Source organism: Gavialis gangeticus, unplaced genomic scaffold (assembly GCF_001723915.1).
Source record: "Gavialis gangeticus isolate Ggan-Ray unplaced genomic scaffold, GavGan_comp1, whole genome shotgun sequence".
Lineage (NCBI taxonomy): Eukaryota > Metazoa > Chordata > Crocodylia > Gavialidae > Gavialis > Gavialis gangeticus.
In genome coordinates, this window is record NW_017728993.1 from 42,615,716 (window position 1) to 42,641,314 (window position 25,599).

General features: G+C 40.1%; 2 protein-coding genes across 2 annotated transcripts in view; one reads left to right on the forward strand and one right to left on the reverse strand.

Moving 5' to 3' along the window:
• The window catches only part of SLC44A3 (solute carrier family 44 member 3), an 88,052-nt gene extending 78,787 nt beyond the window's left edge, over positions 1 to 9,265 (forward strand). The window contains exons 13-15 of the mRNA XM_019528341.1: positions 4,962 to 5,099; positions 5,698 to 5,934; positions 7,491 to 9,265. Coding sequence (XP_019383886.1) covers positions 4,962 to 5,099; positions 5,698 to 5,934; positions 7,491 to 7,631 — 516 coding nt within the window. The 3' untranslated portion in view covers positions 7,632 to 9,265. The remainder of the gene's footprint in view (positions 1 to 4,961; positions 5,100 to 5,697; positions 5,935 to 7,490) is intronic.
• A 3,156-nt stretch (positions 9,266 to 12,421) lies between these two features.
• CNN3 (calponin 3) lies at positions 12,422 to 17,966 on the reverse strand. Its single transcript, XM_019501643.1, has 6 exons — positions 17,812 to 17,966; positions 17,297 to 17,363; positions 16,137 to 16,274; positions 14,965 to 15,081; positions 14,131 to 14,277; positions 12,422 to 13,551 (listed from the first exon to the last, which is right to left on the reverse strand). Exons 1-6 carry the CDS (start codon positions 17,865 to 17,867, stop codon positions 13,204 to 13,206), a joined length of 873 nt encoding a protein of 290 aa, XP_019357188.1. The 5' UTR covers positions 17,868 to 17,966; the 3' UTR covers positions 12,422 to 13,203.
• Positions 17,967 to 25,599: the final 7,633 nt, after the last annotated feature.

Consider the following 25,599-nt stretch of genomic DNA (forward strand, 5'->3'; position numbering starts at 1 on the left):
AGGACTGGCCAGGCCAGATGCCAGTTGGCGGGTGCCGCCTGGGGGGCTCCCACACAGCTCAGGGACCACTTGGCCTGTTGGCACCCCCTGCCCCTGCTGCCAAAGAGGCAGGTAAGGATCGGGCCCCCACCCTTGTGTACATGCCACAGGTGTTTAGTTCAGTTTAATCCTCCCTAAATTGAAGCAGTATTTTTAACAACCCACCATTTCAATTTAGGGAGAACTAAACCAAATTAAACCCCTGTGGTGCGTACAAACAGCCAAGAAGGCTAACAGCATACTGGGCTGCATTGGTAGAAGTGCTGCCAGCAGACTGAGGGAAGTGATTCTTCCCCTCTGTTTGACACTGGTGAGGCCAGATCTGGAGTACTGTGTCCAGTTTTGGGCCATCTGCTATAGAAAGGATGTGGAAAAGTTGGAGAGTCCAGCAATGAAAATGGTTCGGGGACTGGGGCATATGACCCATGAAGAGAGGCTGAGGGAACTGGGTTTATTTAGTTTGGAGAAGAGAAGATAGCAACCTTTAACTGCCTGAAGAGGATGGAGCTGGACTGTTCTCGGTGGTGACAGATGACAGAACAAGGAGCAATGGTCTCAAGTTGAAGCAAGGGAGGTTTAGGTTGGATACTAGGAAAATCTTTCTCACTAGGAGGGTGGGGAAGCAGTGGAACAAGTCACGCAGAGAGGTGATGGAATCTCCATCTTTGGAGGTTTTTAAAGCCCAGCTTGACAGAGCCCTGGCTGGGATGATTTAGTTGGGGATAGTCTTGCTTTGAGAAGGAGGTTGGACTAGATGACTTCCTGAGGTCCCTTCCGACCCTTATTTTCTATGATTCTATGAACTGAACTATTGACCTCACAATAAACTCCTGATTAAAAACATGGACTTGATCCCATGTTTGACTATGATCTCTGGAAATCCTTTAGTGTTTGCAAAATGATACTCCCTTTTTTAAGTAAGGGGGTGATTAATGAGGAATTCAGAAGCACAGCGTTTTGAAGAAGGCTAACTCTTAAAGTACTGCATGGTTCACAAATGCTAATGAAATTTGTAGAAAACACCGAAGCTGGGAAGTCTTGTCAGTAGCAAAGGAAGATCAGAATGTCAGGATGATTTTGAAGTCTGGATAGTGTTAAGGGTGATTAATAGAAATGGAATGAAATTTAAAAATTCAATGCTCAAGATCATTGTTATTATGGTTTAATAACTAATAATATGTACCCTAAGCCGGGAGCAACAGAGAAGGAAAAGTATCCCTATTAGCTGATCACCAAATAGGTATGAATCACTAGTGTGATGCAGTCATAAAAAAGGCAAACGTGATGCTAAGATTCATTGGGTAAATTCCTTCCAGCAGAGATAAAGGAGGACATCTTTCCAGCAGAGATAAAAGGGGATGCTAGTAGTACTCATGAGGGATGAGACCTCATTTTGAGTACTGTATACAATTTTGGTTGCCTTCTTTAAAAAAAAGATGAACTAGGAGAGGTACTGAGAGGGGCTGCTAGAATGATCAAGGAAGGAGGGAGTGTGATACAAGAGGAGACTAGAAGTGCTTGGCTTGTTTAGCCTTGCTAAACAAAGACTGGGAGGAGATATGATCACTGAATAGGAACAGAGGTTCCCTGTTCTGTGTAGTACTTGTACTCCTGGGGGTATGCAAGACATCTCTTGGGGGTACTTGGGAGAAATCGTGTAATGGCAGATTTAATTTTCATTAGAATAAATGGAATTTAAGGGGTTAAAATCAAAAAGTAGATTGGTAGGGATATGTGGGCAGCTGGTAAATATCGAAAGGGTATGCAATAAGAAAAGTTTGGGAAACACTGCAACAGAAGGTATGGGAGAAAAATCCACAACTCTGATGCCTGTAATAACTGGGGACTGGGTTTTACCACCTAAGGGTGCATCCAGATGAGAATGGATATGCAGTATGTGGCACTGCAGACCCAGCTGCTGCACCACACACTGGACATGCAGGCATTCCCCATGCTGCTACTTTGCAGCATGGGGGTGGGGTCTGACCCTGGCAGATCCCAGGGTCAAAAAAATGCACACCAAAAAAAAGTGGGGCAGCGCATGTGGCAGCAGCATGTGCTGCCCCAAACCCAAGCCTGGCTGGCCAAAGCTACGTTCCAGCTGCTGGCCAGGGTTCCTGCCTTGGTTGCAGCCCTAGGAGGCCCCCAGGACCTCAGGAAAGGCTTCTGGGATCAGCACAGTTGCTGTCCCCAGCCTCCCCTTCCCCACCTAAGATAAGCGTGGCATGGACGTTCCCTGGGGACCGGTAGCAGGGCACAAGTAGCAGTGCCGGCACAAGTAGCAAGGGTACAAGGAGCAAGATGTGCTGCTGCTACTTGTCCCTGGGGAAACAAATGTCTGTGCTCATCTGCATGCACCCTAAGTGTCCCTTGCTCTAGTCCTTTGTTCCTAAGAAGTGGTATTTTCAGGATCATCAAAGAAGTCCTCCACTTCCTTCCTTCTGCACTTTCCCCAGGTCTGTCAAGAAATGCCATGACATAACTTGCTCCAGCATGAGTCAGTAAGTCATTGCTGTATGCTCTAGCCAGGATATGTTTGTAGTCTCTTATTTCCACCCACTTTTGTTTCTGAGAAAGTCTTTCTAGTGCCTCAAACACTTATCAGCCTAGAGCCATCACAATCCAATCTTGGATCTGCCATACTGCGCTGGCAATCAGCAGCCAGACTGACTCTTGAGAGAGTTGCTGCAGGGAGAAAAATATGTCAGACTGAAAATATCAATAGGGCAGAAGAAGTTGAAGTGGCATGTCTGACCAGCTTATTTGGGGCTTTTTTTTAAAAGAAGATTCTGTTGCTATGGCAGTCCTCTTTCACTGAGCTCATTTTGTTGTAGCCAGTCCTAGAATGGAAGACTGAAATCAGCTGCTACACAAAGTAGCAATTATTCTCAACAAACAGGGAACTTACAGCCTGGATCTCTGCCACAGTGCCTTTCTCATGAAACTAGCAGGTCAGTTTTTCCAAGACCCTTGACATTCTATGTTTTGAAGCACCGAAGGATGTTTTTTCTAAATAGTTTTCTTACATACTGTGATATTTGGAAATACATAAACATTCACATTCCCTATTTATCTATCCTAATACTGAAAATATGTGTCAAGTTCCCAGGCTTCAAACCAGAGATGGTTGTGTTCTTCAAAAAAGCAGTTGTGGTACCCTAATTCTCCAGTACGAGAATGATGACAGTATCTTACTTATCACATCCTACGCTTTCTGATCGGTGGTGCTGGTCTAATAACATAACTACTTGCCTAGAGGTTTTGCAAGGACTGTACCAACGCAATGTGTTAAACAAAGGCTCTGGTGTGTAAGGAAAGAGTGTAGTGCCTGTAGAAGAAAACACCATACTTAAATTCAGCTTTTTTTTTTTCAAAATAAAAGTAAGTTCTTACTTGGCATTGGTCTGCCACTCATACAACAAAAAAGTGTTTGGGGAAAGGGAACAAGTGGGTAAATGTTTCAATAAGTAGAAAACAAGAGGGAAAATCTGAACGTCTAGAGAATGTTGGGAGCGTTCCAGAGTGCAAGATCTGGGAAGATCTTTCCAAATGAGCTGTGGTATTTACATGAAGCCAAACCTAGTATCCAGAATGAAAGAGCCCGTTTGATCTACGACTGTTTGTAACTGGCTAGTCTGAGACACTGATGCACTATTCTGTATGTTGGTTACTGGTGACCAAGACCACAACCTAACAAAATGCACAAAAGCATCTAAATTTTAAGCAGGTAGTACGGTTGTGGTCAGTGTCTGCTACACAGATACAAAAGGTCTGCATTTGATTTTACTCTATTTTCTCCTTAGCACAGTTTAAGGTATGGTCATATCAAATTATTATAGCAGCTTCTGCATTCTTCTTACAAGCCAGTACTGTATACACACACGAATGTAAAGGTAGATAGAAAGTGTGTTTATAGTAAGAAAAGAAAATGGAATGTTAGGCTAGAAATGCTGGACAATCTATATATTTTCCTTTCAGCAGAATGTTTTTTCACTCACAAGCAGAGTATTTTAATCCCAAACTAAATGTTGGGGTTTACAAATTCCTTTTGCACAATAATCCCTTGCATACTACTAGTGCTACCAAGCATACCAAATTTAACTGATGTTTTCTAATACTTCCAGAAAGTATAATAAACCTGCCAGCATTCTGAGAAAAAGACAGCTGTTAATCAGTCTCTGTAGCAAACTACTGCATAACTAACGGTTTCATACATCTTGAATGACGTTTCCCCCAGGTGATTACTGAGGCAATAAGTCAAACACTTCATTAAGGAGTTCAATATGTTGAATAGATCATTTTTTAAAAGATGATGGAGCAACCCTAAAGTAATAGATAATTAGCCTATTCTCCAGTTTGTCTTGGCAAAATTCCACATTCCAAAAGAAAATGAAAACTAATCCTGAAAAAATTCTGTTTCATGGTTATGGATGTAAAAATTCTCAAAAACATGCAGAAGGTCCACATATAAAAATATTCTTAATCGTAACTTCTGAGTAGACAAAGCTTGATATAAGTTGCTTTGTTTCATTTAAACAACTTACTGTGCATTTAGCTGGTGTATATATAAAAAGAGTGTTAAGATGGCACATATCCAGATAAGTTTTCCCCTGCAATTTGTGTGTCATTTTAGTTATTCACTACCAAAGGTTTAAAGTAGGGATCTCCAAAGTTTCAAAAGAAACTGGACAGAGAGAGTTTCAGAAATATTGATATTACTCCAGTCCTTATTTCATATAGAAGTTCAGTACATAGAGCAGAAACTAGATGAGAAGTCCATTAGGAATTGGAGGCATAATGATACTTGCTTGAAGTTAAATTGCAAGATTATGAAAGAAACTATTAATTATGTACAATTTAAGGATTTGATAATATAGTTTTAGTCATTTTTACCCCAGTCATATTACCTTCTCTTATTTCAGCATGTGTACACAACCACGGCTATAAATGGGACAAATTTTTGTACCTCAGCAAAGGATGTTCTCTTTATTTTAGCAAAGAATTCTACTGCTTTGGCATCCATTAACTGCTTTGGAGACTTTATAATTTTCCTAGGGAAGGTAAGAAAACACAATTTACAAACTCCACATATTAAACTCTTAATCGTTAACTAAAAGGTCCAGTCTGGTAGTAATGAGCTCAAGTGGTAGGCCTAATTCTGTTTCCACACGTCATGAGTGAGTCTGTAGAGCTGCACTATAAAGGGAAAGGAAAATTCTTCATTGAGGAATTTAGTTTGTTCCTATTCATAATTGTTGCATTGGCAACAACAGCAGCAGTAGTATTCGTAGTAGCAATAGTATCCAGAGGCCCCCATCCAGCTCAGACCCCCATTGCATTAGGTCCTGAACCAACATAGTGAGAGATGGTCCCTGGCCTGTAGAATCTACAGGCTAATTTAAGACAAGGCATGACAAGTGGGCATAAATAGGAGGAGGACGGGGATGACCATAATAGTAATCACATGATTCTGAGTGGAGCACCACCAGTAGATGAAGTTCAGGCTGATTCATTTCAGACCTTCCCATCCCATTTTGAAATAAATAAAGCCTGTTGAAGATTAGCCACTGAGGCATTTGCTTGGCTTTTTTGATGTGTATTCCAATAAACATAGACGACTAATTTTTTTTTTTTTTTTGCATTTTCCCCCACATACAGGTATTTGTTGTATGCTTTACTGTTTTTGCAGGATTAATGGCTTTTAACTACCATCGTGAGTTACACGTGTGGGTAGTTCCACTCTTGCTGGTTTCATTTTTTGCCTACCTAGTATCCCACAACTTTTTATCAGTGTTTGAAGTAGTTGTGGATACGCTATTCCTTTGCTTTGTTATTGATATAGAAACAAATGATGGATCTACAGAGAAGCCATACTTCATGGATCAAGACTTACTGGTAAATTCCCATGACAAATGTATACATACAGCAGGCTGATAAATTAAGTAAAGTATTTTGAATACTGATCAACTGGTGTTCTTGGTGCCTAAAATTTGCTTTCTTCCCTCCCCCACAAAAGTGTCACAAACACTAATTAACAACGAATACACTTTCCTGTCTGATGCCTCAAAGTGGGGGGAACAAAAATTATGCACTGAAGTTAATGCCTGTCTTTGGATCTCCCTGTAGAATAGTTCTCATCATCTTCAGTCTTTTAGACTCCAGGTAAAGAAGTTTGTGTCCTCCATGTGCAGAGTACATTATTGGTGCATAGCAAATACATAGGTAATCCAGTGGATAGAGTCCAATCCATATCAAGACCTAAGACTAAATATTTAGATCTCTGGCATCTCAGTTTTCAGCATTTCCTCTAGTTGTGCCTGGTCTCTGTGGTAAGCCCTGTTAACACTAATTTTGAACATGCTTCATCTGTACCACACAGACTTAAACCAATCTGTCTTGACCACACACAGTAGGAGTCTTATGCCAAAATATGGTCATAGGTTCTTGATTGTAGCTTTCTTCCTCTCTACCGGATTGTTTTGGATTTATACCTTCATAATTAGTGTGCCGTATTCCTGACATTGTGTTGTGAATCATTAGAAGGATTATGAAGACAGCTTCAGTTTTAACATGTGCTCGGTAGTTAATGATGACAAAGGATATTTTTAGTTGCACCGACATATGTGGAATGTTTAAATGTACATGTGCCTGCCTTTTCACATGACCAGGAAGGTTAAAGAAGTAGATGTGCTTTCCTTTCACACTCTTTGCCAGTGCTGTCTTTCTCCTGATATACCATGTGACAAAAAAAGTATTATCGAGCCATGAGAAATAAACTCAGCAGCCAGAATGACTCATATTATGTGGTTGTTCTGGATGGATTTCTTGAGGGACAGTGCTATAATTTCAGATTTAAAAACCCCTTTGTTGTCCCATGTAATGTTTATAGAATTAAATTTAAAAAAATGCTGCCTGAATGGGTTTCATCATTTTGAGCAATATGCAGGGTTTAAGTCAACACTTAAACACATATTTAAAAATCAGCGCATGCTGCAGTGCTGTCTGAATAATGGTACCTTCCTGCACTGAAAACTCTGGAACCTTGCTCTCCAGTCACCTTAGAATAAGAGACCCTTCCAGCAATCTCATGCTAATTGCCAAATGCCATAATATGTCTCACCTGAATTTTTCCCGGAGAAGATGGTTTACAGCCTTTCCCTGTCTGTACTGCACAGCTGTCTTAAGATGCTTCTCTCACTCTTCATAGTAGCTTGTTTTTCACTGTGGTCTTTGCTTCTTGTGCAGCTAGCCATGTCCTAGAAACTAGCATGAAGGGAAGATTTCTAGTAAGGAATGTAGTAGAATGATTCCTGCCCCTCAGTGTCAGTAATTTCCTTCCTGGTCTTGCAGAGTACATGCTTGGTATCAGCCAGCATCCTCACCCTGGGAACTAGCTGGCTGATCAAAGATTTAAAGTCCTGGATGACCTTATTCTTATTTCCGCTTTGTAGAGCTTTGTGAAGCAGAGCAACAAGCTAAATGAGGAGAAAAAGCACAGAAACAGGAAAACCCTCCAGAATAGTGATGATGGGACAGAACTCCAGCCTATGGTGAGACAGCAACAAAGGCTGTGCAACATGGACGTCAGATAACGGTTGTCTCCCATCGTGCACTAAAAAAGACTGGGCATAGACTGTAAATATTTATTTCCTGACCCTGGTTTGTTTCTCTGTCCTCCTCTATCATCATCAGTGCTGACACAAGAACATCCGAGCTAGTTCCTAACGGGGCTGGATTCTGGCTGTATGTGGCCAGCAATGAATTTTTGCTGCTGTAAAATGGACAGAACTGACTTTTGTGCCAGCCATTTTTCCCCTGACCCAATGTAAGGAGCATATCAGGGAGAAACGGCTTCCCTGGGGCTGGAGTAGATTCCCAGCTTCCCTGCACCAAGCAATGTTCTGATGAAGGGAAAGGTTTGGCCACTGGTTCTGAAATGACCTTCTTATTTGACTTCTGCTGTTGTTTAAAACTGATGAGATTCAAGAAAGGAGAAGTGCCCCAAAGGGCTATTTCAGCCTTGAAGACTATAAGAATAAAGCTTACCAGTTGACCTCAATGGAGCTATGCCAATGTATTCCAGCTGAGGACAGCCCCACCATTTAGAACTGTGATTGTCACCCCCTCCCCCCGAGGCCAGGAGCAAGAGCTGGCTGATAAAGCTTCTGTCGTAGCAGTTGCTTTTTATCCTGCTAAAGTGCATTAGGGACAAAAATAAAATATATCTTTTGGTGACTATTTTCTTGATTCATTCTAAAGGTCACAGTCTCTGGCACTCTCACTTACACTTTATTCTAAGCATTATGTTATAGGGAAATAATAGCCTAAGCCATTGGACTGGAATGCACAATTTTAAGTTTTATTATGTTCACATTTCCTTCCTTCAGTCTTTCATTATATTTAGCTAAAAAATCAGAAAACCACAGAAGTGGACTGTAAAACCAGTTTCTTTTTACCCTTACATTTTATCAAGGGCAGTCCTGGATTTTCAGATGCATGAAGGCTGCTTATTCTTTTGCAGATTACTTTTAAGAACATTTGGATACAGATAACAAGATCAGTGCTACATATTTGATACTCTTCTCTCTGAGTGTAGGCTTGAACTTGAAATGGACCTGAAAGCATACAGGCTAAACTGCAGCAGCAAAACTCAGACAAAACAAAGTGAAGGACACAGATACTTTGGGACAAAGTAACTTAGATCTGTTAATAGTATTTGTACCTCTCGCACTGAAGAATTAAACACAGTCTCTTAGTACAGTAGTGGATTTTTCATCATATCTGTCATTATTAAAATGTACAAGAAGTTAAGCTGTTTCATGAAAGTTATGGTAATAAAGTTCTTCTGTCAGATTGGTGGTGTTGTCTGAAAACAAGGTTGAAGAGCTATCCTTCTGGTATCAACTCTTTGAATATGTCAGTTCAGGTACCGCAGTAGTAATTCTGCATGCATCTGTGTAGAAAACATGGCCAATAGTCCTTGGATCCACAAATGCAAAACATTATAGAGAAGATGCCTTGAGATCATTTCCACCTGAGTTGTTCAGTAGGGCTCCACAATGGCTGCAGGCAACTGAGGAGCAATACTGGTCTCATTGGAAGGAAACTGCAGTCTATTTAGCTAGGAGAATGGCTGAAGTATTGTATACTCTTGTAGGTAAATGTTTTCAACAGTTAAGATTGTGAACAGCCCTTAGTTCTTCTCTGAATCCTCATACTTAAAAATTAAAAATAACTAGCCACTTTGAACATGACAAAGAAAGGAGGAAAGATGAGCTCAGACTTGGTTATGTTGAGACGAAGCTGTAGGAGGAAATCTTGAAGAGAAGAGACATAATGGGAAGGGGTTGGGATGCAAGGTTGAAGTAGTAGATGTGGGAGCATTTTCCTTAGTATCTGACAGCTGAACCCATAAGGAAAAGGTTGAAGAAATGGCAAAGAATGGAAATCTGTGGAGAGGTTTAGAATAAAGGAAAAGGAGCTAGAGAAAGTAGTTCAGGAAAGTTATAAATAAAGCCCCCAAAAGCGGGTGTGGGGGGGAGTTGTTTTGTCATGGAGTTGTAAAATTGGAAGCTATATGTTAATTTTTCATGGTCTCACTGTTCTGCAATCCCACGAATAGGGAGACTGTCTTGGGATACAACTGAAAAGGGCTTCAAATGCTCATAGTGTTAGAATGAATTTACTTAATTCATCTAGATTTAGCCATGATGCTATAATTTTATTCAGCAGGACAAAATCCTTTTTCTTTTCCCACCCCCCAGAGCTGCTTGAACCTTCAGGCGGAAGTCAGGGCTGAGTGGGAAATCTGAGAATGTCTTTTAAAAAAATTCAGAAGTGATACAGGTGGTTTCAATCTAGGATCATTTTTTCCAGGTAAGTGAAAATTTTTGTCTTTGCCCAAAGAATAAAGCAAGCATTTTGGAGGGACTAAATTCAGAAGTGAAAGCTGGCAAAGCAGGGAAGCTTAGTTAAGAGACAAAAGTAGCTAATACTCTGCTATGCAGAGCAAGGACAAGACTTTTTAATCTCTTAGCAGTTGTTAAGAGCCGATTCCTCACCCTGGTGTAGTTTTACTGTCTTCTGTGCATGCTGTTGTATCATGAGACACCTTAAAGAGTTCAGGAGCTGCTGAGAGAAAATGGTAATGCTATGGAAGGATGATGATGATGAGCAAACAGGGAAGAGGCATCATCTTTTGTCCCACCTGCCAGACAAAGGGAGGGAATGGTAGATGATGCTATAGGATAATTTTCCATCTCCTTTTAAATCCAATCACCTTTATAACTTCATGTAGACCCTTAAATAGATCCTTTTATCTATAGAAGTCTTGTGTACACTAAAATAAATACATTTTTCTAACAAGTCTGTTACATTGTGGAAGTTAAGCTTTACAGTGTTTAGTTCCCAAATAACATTGGCACTGAATTCCTAGCCATTGCTCTAGCGTATTATCTTTTCATACCTTGTTTCTTGATTGCTTTATTCTGTATAGTAAAGAGAGGTAAGTTAGCTGTGTTAGTTTGAAGTCAGGTAGGTGGCAGGGCAGTCTCTAAGGCTATCACCATCCCTGCCTTGTGTCCGTATGGCAAGTGGTGTCCTTTTTGCATGGCTTTATCTGTTAGTGATGGTTGTAACTCAGTTGCACATTTTAATGCACTTATGAATTTGCTTTTTTATAAGAAAGCAGTTTCCCAAATTGCCTGTTAAACACATTCTGAGAAATGGAAAACATTTGAACAATGTTCTTGCTTTCAGGTTAAGGCTTTCAGTCTCTTGATCTTGTTTGATTGCTATAGTTACTTTTCAACGTTTTGGCTCTCAGATAAATTAAAACGCACACAAACTGAAATTCTTCCCCCCCCCCCTTTTTTTTTTTTAAGAGCCCAAGACACAAAAGTAAAATCCAGGTTTTCTTTCAAGTGTTCATGCACTGTCTTCCCCAGCTCTGCCTCCTTAAGGTGAAGGACCAAACCCATCACATGCTGCTGTGGTGGGGTAAGGCTTTCCTTCCAGAGAAATCTCCAGTAAAGCTACTTCTAAAGTAACAGCAGAATTAAGATACACACACTTATAAAAAGTGATAGAACAAAGGGGGCATTTATTAATCTATTAAACAGAATTGATTTGGGAAGAAGAAAGCCAGGCTCTTTTTTTGGGTAGTCTGGAAGTAGTAGTAATTTCTCTGATCCACCCTCTCCTTTGTTTCCATTCAACACCTACACTGCTGGATAAGATTTGTGTGAATTTGGGCAAGTTTAAGTCTTAACCTAGTAATCTAGGCTTTTCAGAAAAGGTCAAGGGAAGGAGGTAATTCTGATATATACACTTCCATTTCATAATGGATTAATTACTAACTTCAAAATCATGATGCCATAAGCTACTTTCAGAATCAAAAATGCAAAATGAAATGCACTGAGGAAAGCAAATTGCCTGTCATTATTTTCCAAGGTAATGGATATATAAGGAATTGGATTTAAAGACTGAACCTATATCACTGAAGGCTAATGGGGGTTACACTTTGACTTAAATGAGAGCAGCAAGTTGAGGATTGGGGTTTTTTTTAAGAAAAGTGCTAAAAATTAAAGCTATCAATGTCAGTCATAGCACTGCTTCTAAACATGTCATTTAACATGTAGGTTTTCAGAAGTCACCTCCATGTATATTTGAGTTAACAAACTTGAAGCTATTTTCAGAAAAATAAAGTAAATTCAGTTTGTAGAGGGTAGCTGTGATGGGAAATTTCTTCCCATCTTAGCCAGTTCATCTGCTTGCAGTTCTGTTGACACAGAGCTACTTGGGATGGTGAGTTAAAATATAAATAGATAAGGTATCTCTAAGGTACATCTCCTATCCTACCTTCCAGCTAAACTTGGGACATGCCATCTCTCATCAAAAATAAGTATCAGGAACTAACTGAATGAGCTACAAGCAATTTTATGTCTCTCTACAAGTCCAGAATGTTTGAGTATTAATATAAAAATGTTTTACTTATGTAAAGGCACATCAAAGGGCCCATCTAAAATAAGAACTATTGGGTTTGCTTCTGCCAGAAGCTGTGTAGGGGGTGAAGTAGAGAAGCAAGATGTGCATGTGCAGAACCTGGAGTTAGACTGCTTGCCCCCTTGTCCTTGTCATAACATACAGGTCCCTAACCATGCATATAAGCTGTCAGTGATGAGCAGAGGAAACTGCTGTGACCACTGTACTCTGGGTGAGATGTGCAGAGTGATCCAGGGATCTTATATTGAAAGGAATCTCTCAAACAGAGATACCCAAAACTACTACATTTGAGCTGTTCTAGGTTAAAATGTTCAACTGCCAGGGTAACTTCCAGGGCAGCTCATTTGTTTGTGTAATAAAACTAAACAAAATCTCCAGGTACCTTCAAGAAAAAATTTATTTATAAAAATACAATGGGATCAGTTGAGAAGTGTGGCAATAAATATAGTTCAAGAAAGAAAAAAGCATTTCTACATGGATACATTATGGCACAATAAAAAGTAAATGCACCAAAACATGGGTTCTTTGTTGGCTCAAGACTCTGTACAAGCTCCCTTTTTAGTAAGACAACTATTTCTAGGAGTTTGGTCAGTTTAGATAATGGAATGAATACACTTAGTCACAAATGCACATTTACTGTATCTAATGTATGACTTCAAACATTACGAAACAATACTGTAGAAACAAAGTAATGATTTTAGATCACTAATGCTGCATCTTAGATGTAGTTGGCAGAAACCATATTAACTTTAAGCATGAAAGTCCTTTGTCTTTCATGCAGAAACCTGGTAAGCAGTAAATAAGTAAAAAAACAAAACAAAAAACAACAAGGCTTTGATGTGGTATGTAACATGCTTATTCAGTAAGAAGACTGAAAATGCATAGCTCCTAATTAAGAGACTGGCTGTACAAAAGCACTCCCGCTTTCACAGTATTCCTTTTTACTTCATATGCAGTTATTGGTTATGCTGTAGACTACAACTGTTACAGCACTAAAGGCAACTAGAGAGGGAAAGGGCGGAAAAAGGAATGCATGTAAGGCAATATTTCTTTAGGTACATTAAGTATAGTGTGTAGGGAAGATGGGTAACAATTCCACAAGGCTAGTTTCGTTTTTAACTGAATAAAATAATGGACTAATATTGAGCTTTTGATACAAATCTAGTAATCAATGCCTTGGTCACTGTACTGACCATGGTAATCTCTTTGATAGTCATCTTGGTACTCTCCGTGATAGTCATCTGGGTATTCTGCCTGATAATCACTATCGCTGATTTCTGACCCGTTAGTTCCTGTTCCTTGGCTTCCATTATGAATTACGGGTTCTGTTGGTGCAGCGCAATATTTGGGGTCATACACTTGTCGTCCAAGCCCATACACACTCATCCCCTTCTGGGAAGCCACTTTGTTGGTGCCCATTTGTAGTGAAATAGTAGAGTTGTCCACAGGTTGTAATATATGTTTTTGATCATAAATGTCTCTTCTGGTCCCTGGTGCCAGCATTCCAGCCTAACACAAAAAAGTGAATTTTAAGATAGCTTTAACAAAGTACCATTAGGATAATTCTACCCCAAATGAATTAAGTGTTGTAACCTAATTTCAGTAAATTGTGCATGCTGAACTGCTGTAGAAAGCCAGTGAGAAAGATCTAACTCCATAACCCACCCCATGGGACAGGAAAACACCTGGCTGGAGGGAAGGGGACACACTTTCTGGAAAGAGTGCATTTGACATCCAATTATATTACAACCCTGGCAGCAATCTTTCATTTCAGTTTGGTTGTCAGTATGTGAAGTGACATTTTCTGGCTCATCACAACTTAAGGCAGGAGCTGTGAAAGGTACTCTGTCCTTGCTTGCTCCTTGCTGAAAAGAACTTAAGGGCCAGCAGGTCAGCTGCCAACAAGGAATTTGGCTCTTTCCAGTTACTTCAAGATACCATTAATGAAATCTGCCTTCCTGTACTCTCACCTGAGGACTCCCCAGTGAAACCACTCCTTCAGTTATGCCACTGGCCTGCCCGCCAAAATTAGGCAGTTTCACAAGAACTGATTTCATGATATATTACATGACACACAGCATTGCTTACCTGACTGGCCCCTTTGTTAGTTCCCATCTGTAGGCTAATTGTCGTCTGGTCAAATGGTTTATCAGTTTGCATTTTTGGATCATAGAGATGTCTTCGAGTCCCATAAGCAGTCATACCTGCCTGGCTGGCACATTTATTGGTTCCCATCTTTATTTAAAAAAAAAAAAAAAAGAGGGAAGACATGCAGTCTGTGCAGTGAGAACTACTCCAGGCAGACAATGACAAATAATCAAAGTCACTGACATTCTACATGTGCACTGAGCTTCTTTGACTCAAATATAACCGATCTAAATGACCCATTTCAGTGATGGCATGGAACATGTATCTAACGTTGTACTGATTAGAGCTAGTTTACTAGTTTCACATGTGCACCAAGCCATTCTTGAACTGTTTGTTTAATGTGAAAGGCTCTTCTATCATGTTACTAAAAGTTTGTTGCAACAGGTTAGCTAACAGGCTCTGGACTTCTGGTGTAAGAAAACAGAGGGAAGAAAACTTCTGCTATTAAAGCAGCACTGTCTCCAACAGGAATTTCTAATTTACTTCTAAAATATTTCCTTGGACAAAAGAGTAGTAATTAGGAAGCCGAGGTCTCCTTCACCACCTTTACTATACTATGGATTTCATTAGAAGAGAAAATCCCTTTAGCTGTCATTTAATATAAGAAATCTTACCAACCATTTACAAAAACAAAAAGCCTCATGGTTTGAAAACAGAATGAGAATTTGCTCTAGCTGAGTTTGCATTTTTCATGAATGACACTTCAGGAAACTGATCTATTATATTAAAGTTTGTGGTAAACCAAACTAAGAGAAAGCATCTTCTGATATTTACCTGTAGGCCAATTACACTTTGACCAGCCTTTAGTTTTCCTGCGTCAAAGCTCCTTGCTTGCTTTTCTGCATATTTGACACCAATATCAATTGTAGTGTGGAATCCTTTGGTTTTTGCCTAGATAAACAGAGAGAGAACATTCAGCTTTCAAGTTATATATTATTAGGGTAATTCCTCAATGGAGTTGCACTCCTGTGCAAAGCTGAAGGCAACTACAAGCATGTGTCTATATAATGCAAAACAGTACTGTGCTGCCCTAGCTCCTGAAAGGAAAGCAGTAATTTCACGTGTATGGCACCTTGATTGAGCCAGGAATCTACACTCCTCCTAGGACACAGCAATTCTAGTCCTTCCAAAATTCAGAAAGGAATAGGAAAAATTGGGACCCTGTGCATCCAGGCACCCGGAGAAATCTATACACACACAGGGAGAGTAAATCCAAAGGCAATGAAGCAGTGAACCTCAGTTTTCAGACTTCATCTTCAGCAACAAGTGGGCTTGGCTGCCATGCCCTGTCACAGGGCAAAAACTTTAGATATAAGCCACCACTGGATGCAAGAGGAAATAGCTAAAGGAAATACAGGGTTTTGTAACCCTGTACTTTCCCCAGGACAAAACAGACTGACCAAGAGTGTCCCACTATCAGAAACCCCACTGCATCCAGCTTTTCTGGGGGCAGATCCATCAGGATTCCAGCAGTTTTCTTCAGAATCTTACCTAGGATTTGTTGGAAGTTCCTCAAGATGGTTTGCACAAACTGTTTTGGGCTTAAGTAACCAAAATTTTTCAACAAAACTGTCTCAGAAGTTTCTAATCAGCTCTGAGTGGCTGCTGTGGTACAGATTCAGCATGAATTAATGCTGCTACATTAACTTTTCCTGGTGCTCATGTGTGTATGCAAGGGCCGAGCAGAGCTCTGTTCTGTTAATAACTGCAAATTCATAGCTATACCCCTTCCTACTCACCATCCTCACCTCACACAGAGGATACCCCAAGATCCCCAAAGTAGGACTTCTTCAGTACCTCCAGGAGAAGCTAGCTCCCCATCACTCCTTTCTTCCTGATCTATGTTAAGTTTTCTATGCTTCCGTGATAAAGGGAACACCCTGGAAAGGTACATGCACCTGAGCTGTGTGAGATACATTTTATATTATCTAAATAAAAGAACTTACCAGACCTGCTAGTGCGACCAGTGTTGTCTGTACTTGAGTCATGTTCCCATTTTCAAAAAGATCATTTGCTTCAAAAATATCATGTGGCTTCATACCATAAACCTGGATGGCCTTTATAAAATTCCCAATGTTCTCCAGCTAAACAGAAACAAAACAGTGAGCTGCACACTGAACATTTCATTCTGGAAAATATTTATAACTGCAAAATGTATGGTAGGCCCTTTTTTCAAGGTTAGGATTTTGTCAGAGATTAAATAAAGTAAATACAGGCAGGATAGTTGAAATGACTAGTAATAATCAGGTTGCTTCTACTTGGTTCTGCATTTTGATTTTTTCATTTTGTATACCAAGAATTCATCCAGACTGGGAGCAGTCTCCATCAGTATAAAGTCCATTTCAAATGCCTTTGATATATTTTTTAATGGTTCTACTTTTTTTTTAAATAAAGTTTGTTTGTGGTAAAGTGGACTGCTAACTGGCTTGCAGTACTCATCTAGAACCAGCAACAGATAAGGCAGCCAACTTTGCCCAGACTAACTGCAGTACAGCTTTTACAAGGGACTGCAAGCATAATATAAACCTATAGCATGAGACGGACTACTCCTTATAAAGCAATGTATAGTCTAATTCTGATTTCAACTTGCATATCTTGAAGATACATATTCAATCATTTGTAACAAAACCTTTTAAATACAATTACTTCATTTCAAAACTGCTCTCAAAAACCCAAGCTTAACTGAAAAAAAAGGAGGCATTTATTCCTGTTTTGCAAGAAGCCACTTCATGCAGTCACCCTGAACATTACTGCTTGCAGGGCAGTGTATTTCACATGACTCCCAACAGCTCTGGCTGAATGGAAAATTCCAATTAGGGTTTAAATAATACACAAGTTGAAATACCCCTTGCTTTTAAGAAAAGACATCTTGGCATACGGTTCCATTTTTCCACTGAAAATTTGCTAGTGCTTCATGTTTTTTCAAACATTTATACTGACATACTATTTGGAAGGCAATCCCACTACATTAGGCATTGTTTATTTATTCATTTTCTTAAAATGTTCACATACAGTTAATCATATACTGGCAAAATATAAGGAGGAAGATCTCAGTCACAATTTAGAAGTAATAAAAGGAAGTGGTGCTTTTTTTTTCTTTTTTTACCTGATGCCAGTTTAGTTTAGATTGATTGATTTTCTTCACTGATCCTGGCTGCAGTTTATTTATAAGTCTGGAGGAAAAAAAAAACATAAAATGCTTAAACAATGAAACTCACTTTAAGACCATTTGTGCAGCTGTTACGTAAAAATCTTTACCGTTTATGCTACACTTGTGCTGACTTGAGGCAGAAGAGTTGAAATTATTTTTAACTGATGTTAAAATGTTGATTTTCAAAGCCAAGTGATTTGGCAAGTCTAATGCATAGATCAGGAACGGAATTTAAATAGTGAGTACTAATGATGATTTTCAGAACACTTTTGATGAAATACCAGAGATCCAATTTTCAATTTTGTTTGTTACCTTCAGGGAAGAGGACTCTGATATGGAAACCATCTTCTCCTTAGTAGCAACTGTTTTCAGCCAAAGGACTGCACTGACCTGTTCAAAGGGAAATCCCCATCTTGCGCTCTCTAGACACAGGAAAGGGCAAAACGATTCAAGAAAAGAATGTTTCTTACTCGCACAGAATGATACCATCCTTTAATCCCAACTGAAAGTTGGCACCGATGCTCATCCCTGTAACCTCTTCTATCCAGTTGCGTAGATCATCTTCTACTTGTGGATCATACTTCAGTGCAATCTGCAATATAAATCAGTTAGACACATCAATGTCCTTTGTCCTGAAACATTTTAATTCAGCTCTAATGCTAGTGTGCAGGCCAGGATATTTTGTAACTTCTTGGGCATGTCTGTTTTCTGATGTTTGTAAATAAAGTTAAAAAAAAAAAGTGTAGCAGATTCAGGTAAACACCATTTAATGTTAGAAATACCTTGAAAATATATAAAATAGGGTTAGCACCTAGCTAAAGAATATTCTTTTTCATATACTCAAGTCAAAAGAGCATCTTTGGCAACATACAACAGAAGCTCTAAAATTGCAGCAAGGAAAACAGGATTAAAGAAGAAGAAAAGGCATTCCCCTTGCGAGAAAGTTTTGGATCTTGCTTAGATAACAGATTAGACACATCATAAAGAATTTTCTTTTTTAAAAAAGGTCAGCACTGGGTGGAAACAGTCCTTTGTTGTTGTTTTAGGATTTACAATGAACCCTTGTATGGCTTTCTTCTGCCTCTCCCTACTACAGGAACGTTTGCTGTTGTAGGGTTGTATAGGAACACTTATGGGCTTGCAGTCTGTAGGATCCCGCGGTATACGGCTCTCTCGGGAGAACTCCAATATCTGTTTTTAGCCAAAGGGGACAACAAATTTGTGCTCTGTAGGATCCCAGAACAAAAGACTTTCTCTCAGGAGAAATGGGACATGTTTACACCCTTAAGTACAGCTCTGCCTTGTCTTCTGCCTGACTTCAGACTAACACTGCAAGTAAGCTATAACAGCGAAACTTCCCTCATGGAGAAATATCTTTGGCCCACAGAAGGCACCTTTTCCTAGTAGTTTATACCAAGGATGGATAAAATACAGCCCATGATCCAAATCCAGCCCATTAACTAATTTTATCCAGCCTGCAGTCAGCTGATGGCTCTGGCTGCTGTGTGATGCTGGGGAGGCTGGGATGTTTCCACCACACCAGGCAGGCAGGATTGCTTTCACTTGGCACTGATGCAGCAGTGCCAGCTGTAGACCTGGGTAGACACCCCCCAGCCCCACCTGGAATCTGCTGGCTGTGTCTACAGCTGATGCTGGCACCTGCCTGGGGCTGCTTCTGGCATACTGGGTGGGTATTGGCACAAGCTGTGGACACAGCCGGCAGGTTCCAGGTCAGGGTGGGGACCAGGGCACGCTACAGTTCTAGGCAGCACGGGGATTGGGGTGAAACCAAGAAATGCAGCCCTTGAGAAGATATCAAAACTGATTAAGTGGCCCTCCAGCCCAAATAATTGCCCATCTCTGGTTTATGCCATTTAAGCACCTTACCTAAATGTGGTTAGACTTTTTTGTGACAACTTCCATGAACAAATTTAAATGAGATACTTGACTGTTGGGTTTACCAAAGTGCAGATTATAAACCTAATCCTTCTGACCATGGAAATCTGCCCAGCTGAACTAGAACTGCATTCTGCTTCTTAACAGGCTTGCAATATGCTATATATTTAAATAGGACTGAAAATTTTGGACTTGCTGTTTACTCTCAGAACAGCACAGAAAGGGCTACACTTTTAGTGTGATGCTGATCAGACTAAATCTGAGTATCAAGGTTAGAAATGAACAACTACATTTGCTTTTTTAACCTCAGCAATCCACAAATGTTGGTAGACTACGAAAGGAAAAACCTCCCCAACAAACTAAACTAATAACATATTTTGATTCCCATCTTACCTTCTAAAAGGGGAATGGAAAATTTCTATAGCCCTGGGTTTGCTTCAGGGATTTTCCAAGTGTTCTACTCATCTCACGGGGTTATTTATACGGCAGCAGTTATCAGAAGTCCTGGTCCAGGTCAGGACCATAAGCCCTCATTCTCTTATCTGGCCTTAGAATAATTTGTCAGATGTTACCCATCCTCAAATTTCAGCACAATATAAGAAGTATAGTTCCTATTTAAAATGTTATGTCATTCTCCTGTTTTATAAAAGCGTTCTGTTTCTCTTGTAAAACGGCACCCTGAGCCTTTTTGGGGAAGGCAGAATATAAATCAGCTAAAGGTACGAGCGAACAGTACTGCAGAAGAGCTGAGAAGTTCTCGTGTTCCACCTGCTCTTGGAACAGAACTGTCCAACTTCCGAGTGGCTCGGGGCTGCAGGTCCTTCCACCGTTGCATGTGGGCTGCACAGTACACAATGTCGCTCAGCCCCACCTACTGTGCCAAAATCCCTCGGTGGGCAGGGCCCTTGACCGGCATCCTCCCCTCAGAAGCAGTGGGAGCCCGGGGGAGGAAGAGGGAGCCCAGAGACTCCAGTGGCACCAGCTGGACAGCAATGGTGTGTGTGTGGGAGGGACAGCAGCCAGACAGGAGTCTGGTGGGTGCAGGTTAACCCTTCAGGGGGCCACACATACCCATTGGACAGCCCTGTCTTCCAAACCAAGAGAAAGGGAAATGTGACCAGATAATTTTCCTTCCCTGAACAATGTCACAAGACTGCAAAAGTTACTATTCTACCATTCTTGTCTGATATTATAGATAAGACTAAGAGACTTGCAGGGTTAGCGAGAGTTCATAGCTCCATAAAGGCAGCAAAACTAGTTTTACATCCTGGAAGAGTCTTGACAAAAAATGGACCGAGTGACAGAGCTGCTAGGAACTCTGCCAGGGTTACAACAATCACAATCACAGCTAGACACCGTGCCCTTCAGTTCCACAGCAAAGAAAACTGTTTCAAAATTCATTCTTCAATAAAAAGTCATGATTGAGGTAGGTAGGATTCAGGTTTCATAGGCTGGAAAATTTAAACTGTAATGCTGAAATACAGCAGAGTAAATGCTTTATTTCTTTTGTCACTTAAGACATTGTTACAGACCTACCCAAGCAGGCATGTTGTATAGTCTCATTTATCCATTCAGAAGCAACATGGCCACAGTCATTTTCATTTCATGCTTACTAGTGTTTACCATCACTATGCGGTAGGGTCAGCCTCAGCATTTTATAAAGAAAAGCTGTAAAATAATTCTTTGGAATTCACTCCAATTTTTTACCAATTTACTTTTACATAACTTGTATGTGGATTCTGGTGGGCCCCATATCCCACAAACCTTCTGCTTTCAGCTCTACTGCTTAGTCTGCAAAGGCTTTTTCTTAGTTCCTTAACCGGCCTAATGGCTAGGTCTCTTAATAAACATATCTTCAACTCTGTATACAAGCTACCTCCAACTTTCTAATATATCAGTCTGGTCTTCAAAGTCAAAGACAACTTTATTATTTAAAACAGCTGCAGACAAAATGCTTTATTTTACAAAGGAAAAAGAAGAGAAACCATGTCTGAATGTGCAAGGTTTAAATGACACACTCAAATAAGCACCAAGTCTGGGGTCAGTATGTCACAGAACAAAATATTCAGGTTAATGACTGACACACGGCCACTATATAAGACCCCCTTCACTGTCTCCCTTAAAATTTTTTAAAAGAGATAACACAGTAGCTCACTTGGATGGGAGGGTAACATTCAAGCAACCTTGCACTTTTTTCAACTTCAAATCTAAGATCTGCTAAAAGCCTATGCTTTGCCTACCCTTGGTTACAAATTTAATTGAGGCAACAACATATGCCTGAGTTTGTATAAAGTCTTAATTGTGTTAAACCAGGAGGATAGTTCTAACACATTTTATCATTTCAGTGATGATCAAGACATCCTAGTACAAAGTAGTATATACTATTCCTTGTGATCAGCAATTCATTTTTGTACTTTAAATACCACTAAAATTCCCCAGCCCAATGTGCTCCCTTTTTAAAAGGATAGGTAGAAACTATGTTGAATAATCATGCAGGGAAATACTAAAGATACATATTTCTCTCTCAGAAAAAACAACCTTGTGCACACACTATGCAAGTCAGCAAGGAAGGGAATTAAAGACTATAATTTGCATAAAGCAATTTGTTTTCCATTTTTATTTCTAGACCACTTTTTAAAAAAAACCTATTAGAAAAAACTGTTGAGTAGTAAGTACATTCTAAGTTTGATGTATTAAAATGAAGTAGTAAGCTGAGCATGAAATGCCTTTCCTTCAACCCCACAGTCAGATAACTAAGAAATAGCCAGATGGAATCCTACCAACCTCCCAAAAAACTTATTGACTTTGGGTAGAAGGCACACATGAAAAATGCAGGCCCAAGCTGCAGTTTTTCCAGTGGTTTTCATTTCATGTCTATTAAGACATTTAAAGTGCCTTCTAATCTGTAAGCATAATGTTTATCTATGGACATGCAAAAAGGCGGGGGCAGGGGAAATCACATATATTGTGAAGAGTCATATCAGCACTGAGTGCCAGAGTTATTGTCAGATCCAGTGATTACATGGTAATACAATATTACCATGATTGCTGCTCTGGGATTACATGACTCACTGATGGCACTCGATGGAGACTAGGTAAAAAACTAGACTGTATTAGGAGTCCAAGGGAAGAATGGTGGCAATTTCTTTCAAGACTGTTATCTATAAAGCATCCAAAAAGCCTGCTAGGAACTGCAATGAGCTAACTGAAAACAAGCTCTAAATATGTGACAAGCGGTTAAACAATAGGGAGTGTATGTGTTATGAAGGCACAGAGGATCAAGGATACTACCCTGTCATATTGAAGGTACAGATCTCTTGGTCTTAGTGACGCAGGATAAAGAGCTCTAATACTAAATTAGGAAATATTTTCAAGTTTTCCACATGCAATCTGCCAGATTTTTTCCAACTTTCTTTTTGATGTTATCTAGGAGGAAAAAATTGGAAGCTTTAATACACTGAAAAATTCTAAGACTCCTTTTTTCCATTATTACTAGCTTGAGAGCCAACATCTGATCCTTTTTAAAGTGCCCTACTTACAACTGAATATGTTCAAAAGTCTTTACAATTACATCTGTGGCAAAAGAAAGCATGTTCCAGTAAAGAAAAAGAAACAGTTAATGAGCTTCATCTACAGTACTAATTATGAAGCTGCTATCAGTCTGGTATTTTGGAAATCCTTCTAGAAAATGACTCTGTAAAATGTACATGGAAAGCTTAAAGCAAGAGAGCAAAAGAAGCCTACTGAGTACTACAAATTAATTTCAGCAAGCAAGGTCATAATTAAATGAATGCTGTACAATTAAGTATTCAGGTTATTTTTAATTAATTTCCTATCTGCATCATAGCACAGTCCTTAATCATACTATTGCTCAAATAGCTCACTGATTACAACTTTTAAAAATATTACATGTATACATAAAACTTTTAATTCTTGCATACTTACACTGCATCATGGACAGGAAAGTATAACAGACTTCCTAATATTATTTTCTAAAGTAGAGGTTAACTACTTTTGTCAGCACTTGCATAATTTACATGCTTAAACCAGAATTTCACTTCTTTTTGAAGACACGTTTCTAAGCATTAATATCTCAAGTTGCAACAAAGGTGTCTAAGAGTTGGCAGTTTAAGAGTTTATTACAAGGAAGTATATGTAATTTTCTTTTTTTAACGTTATCTACTCTCAAATTGTTACAACCTTAAATACTAGATGTACTAAGGCACAGTTAATCATTACACAAAACAGTTGGATCAATAAAAGATACACCCCCCCAGAAAAGAAAAAAACCCTTTGATTCTTGCATATTTCCTGGAACATCACAGCTACAACACTCCAACCTTTTCTGAGGAAGCAAGAATTTTAACAGTTTGCCTGTTCACTATTAACTGAAAGAAGTAGTTAGCCGTGTTAGCCTGAAGTTAAACAGAAGGCAGGGCACGGTGGCACCTTCAAGTAACTGATTTCATAGCATCTGACTACATTTGTTGTCACCTACAAAAACTTCTGCTTTTCTAAACAAAAAGGTATTATCCTTCCCTGCCTTCTGCCACTATTAACTGGAAGTATTTTCACTGAAAAAGGACAAATTAATTTATTTGGTCACTGTCCAAAGAACTGTGAAAGTGTGCACTACTGTGTTCAAGATGTCTTATGAATTCATGTACAAACCCAGGGGTGGGCAGGCAGGCAGGCAGCTGCTGCAACTCTGACTCTGAGCCTAGGTCAGGACCAGAGTCAGACCCAAAGCAGCCTCCTGCCCCCTCCTCTGCACTTTTGCCCCTCCATCTACCCCTTTCCACCAGTTCAAGCTCAGTTCCCTCCTGGGGAAGGAGTACATGGAAACTCCATCCCCTGCCTGGCCAATTGGTAGTGCCAACACTGCTGCATTATCTAGCAAGAGCTAAAGCTACCTGTGCTGTGCTCCAGAGTGGGACTTAGGCCTTCTCCCGACTTGTATGAGCTCCCTTGCAAGTTTAATGTTGCATCAACAACAAAACTAACAAAAAACAAGACAAACCACCACCACCCTGCAATAAAAGTAAGAACTCTAAGTAATTTTAGAGTCTGTCATCTTAATGCTATGTAGAAGATGTATGCAACCTAAAGGGAGAAATTACCTAACTGATGTCAGAGGAAACCATCTTTATATTCAGGGTACTGGAAATTCAACTAAATCCCCTCCAATTTTTCAGTATGAAAATATTACTTGTAAACAATATCAACTAAAACACTTTCACTTTTTTCTAAATTTAATTTCCTGGAGGTGGTTTAAGGGGAGAACGGATACCAGAACTTAACATCCACCGGACAGTAAGAAACGGGTGAGAGGAGTACATGGACAATTCATCCTTCTAATGTATGCTGTTAAATCAAGTCACACACTTCTAAATCATGCTTAGAATTTCAGAGTTATAGCTGAATGTATGCTAACATATTTTCTCACTCATTAGGCTAAATTGATGCCTTTGGGTCACAGTGAAGAATGAAGTACAGTATAGTAACAATTTACATGTATATTACCCCCCGACACTTTTCATTCCAGAGTTCTAGATGTTATACACACTTATTCATTCTCCTGTAGGTTGATAGGGATCTTACTTTGCATGATGAAAATACAGGAATCTTCCTTTTCCAGCTTGATACTCACATTCTGTTCTCGTCAACTAGGGCACCATTTTCTAAAAGGCTTAAGCCACCCCCACCCCTCCACCCATGTTCCTCACCCTTGTACACAAATTTTAATGATAAAAACAACTAATTAGATTCCAGGAAACATCTCAAGTTATACTGGCTAATTTGGTTTAGTTCCCGTTCCCTCCACAAACACACACACAAGGGACCAGAGCAGATCAATACCAAGTTATTCAAAAGACTGCATTCACTCAAATCCAAAAATAAAACACCCCCAAAGGTGGAAAATACCTCTTTGTCTTAAATTCAAATACCAGCCTGGGGTAGGCAGCTGCTATGGCTCTGGCCCTTGCGACTGCCCCAGGCTGGGATGGCTTATGCAATGGGGGAAGTACAAGGGAAAATGTGGTACAGCAGGGGTTGTCAGCTGGGGGTACACGCAGGCAGGTGGGAATGGAGCGCCACCACCCTGGGCCTCTGCTTCCCAGGAGCAGGGACAGGGTTGGGGGGGGGAGGGCAGCAGTGCCAGCTGGGACGGGGGTGGGGAGGGGGAAAGCTTGCACACAGCAGCTGCCACCGCTTCCCATCACCTTGTGCTGCCAATGCTGTGTCTGGCCGCATGTCACACTCCCCCCTCCCCGCATCCAGCCACCGGGGGGCCACTTACTAAAAATGTGGTACAGGGGAGATCATGTGGTCAGAGCCCCTGGGAAGCATGGGGGGGGGGG

Excerpts from the sequence above, each read along its gene's own strand:
- CNN3 (XM_019501643.1), bottom strand. The coding sequence starts at position 17,867 with ATGAGCATCGGTGCCAACTTTCAGTTGGGATTAAAGGATGGTATCATT. Across the intron at positions 16,275-17,296 it reads CTAAACTAAACTGGCATCAG|CTGGAGAACATTGGGAATTT; the intron begins GTAAAAAAAGAA and ends GTTTCTGTTTAG. Across the intron at positions 13,552-14,130 it reads CTAACAAAGGGGCCAGTCAG|GCTGGAATGCTGGCACCAGG; the intron begins GTAAGCAATGCT and ends TTTTTGTGTTAG.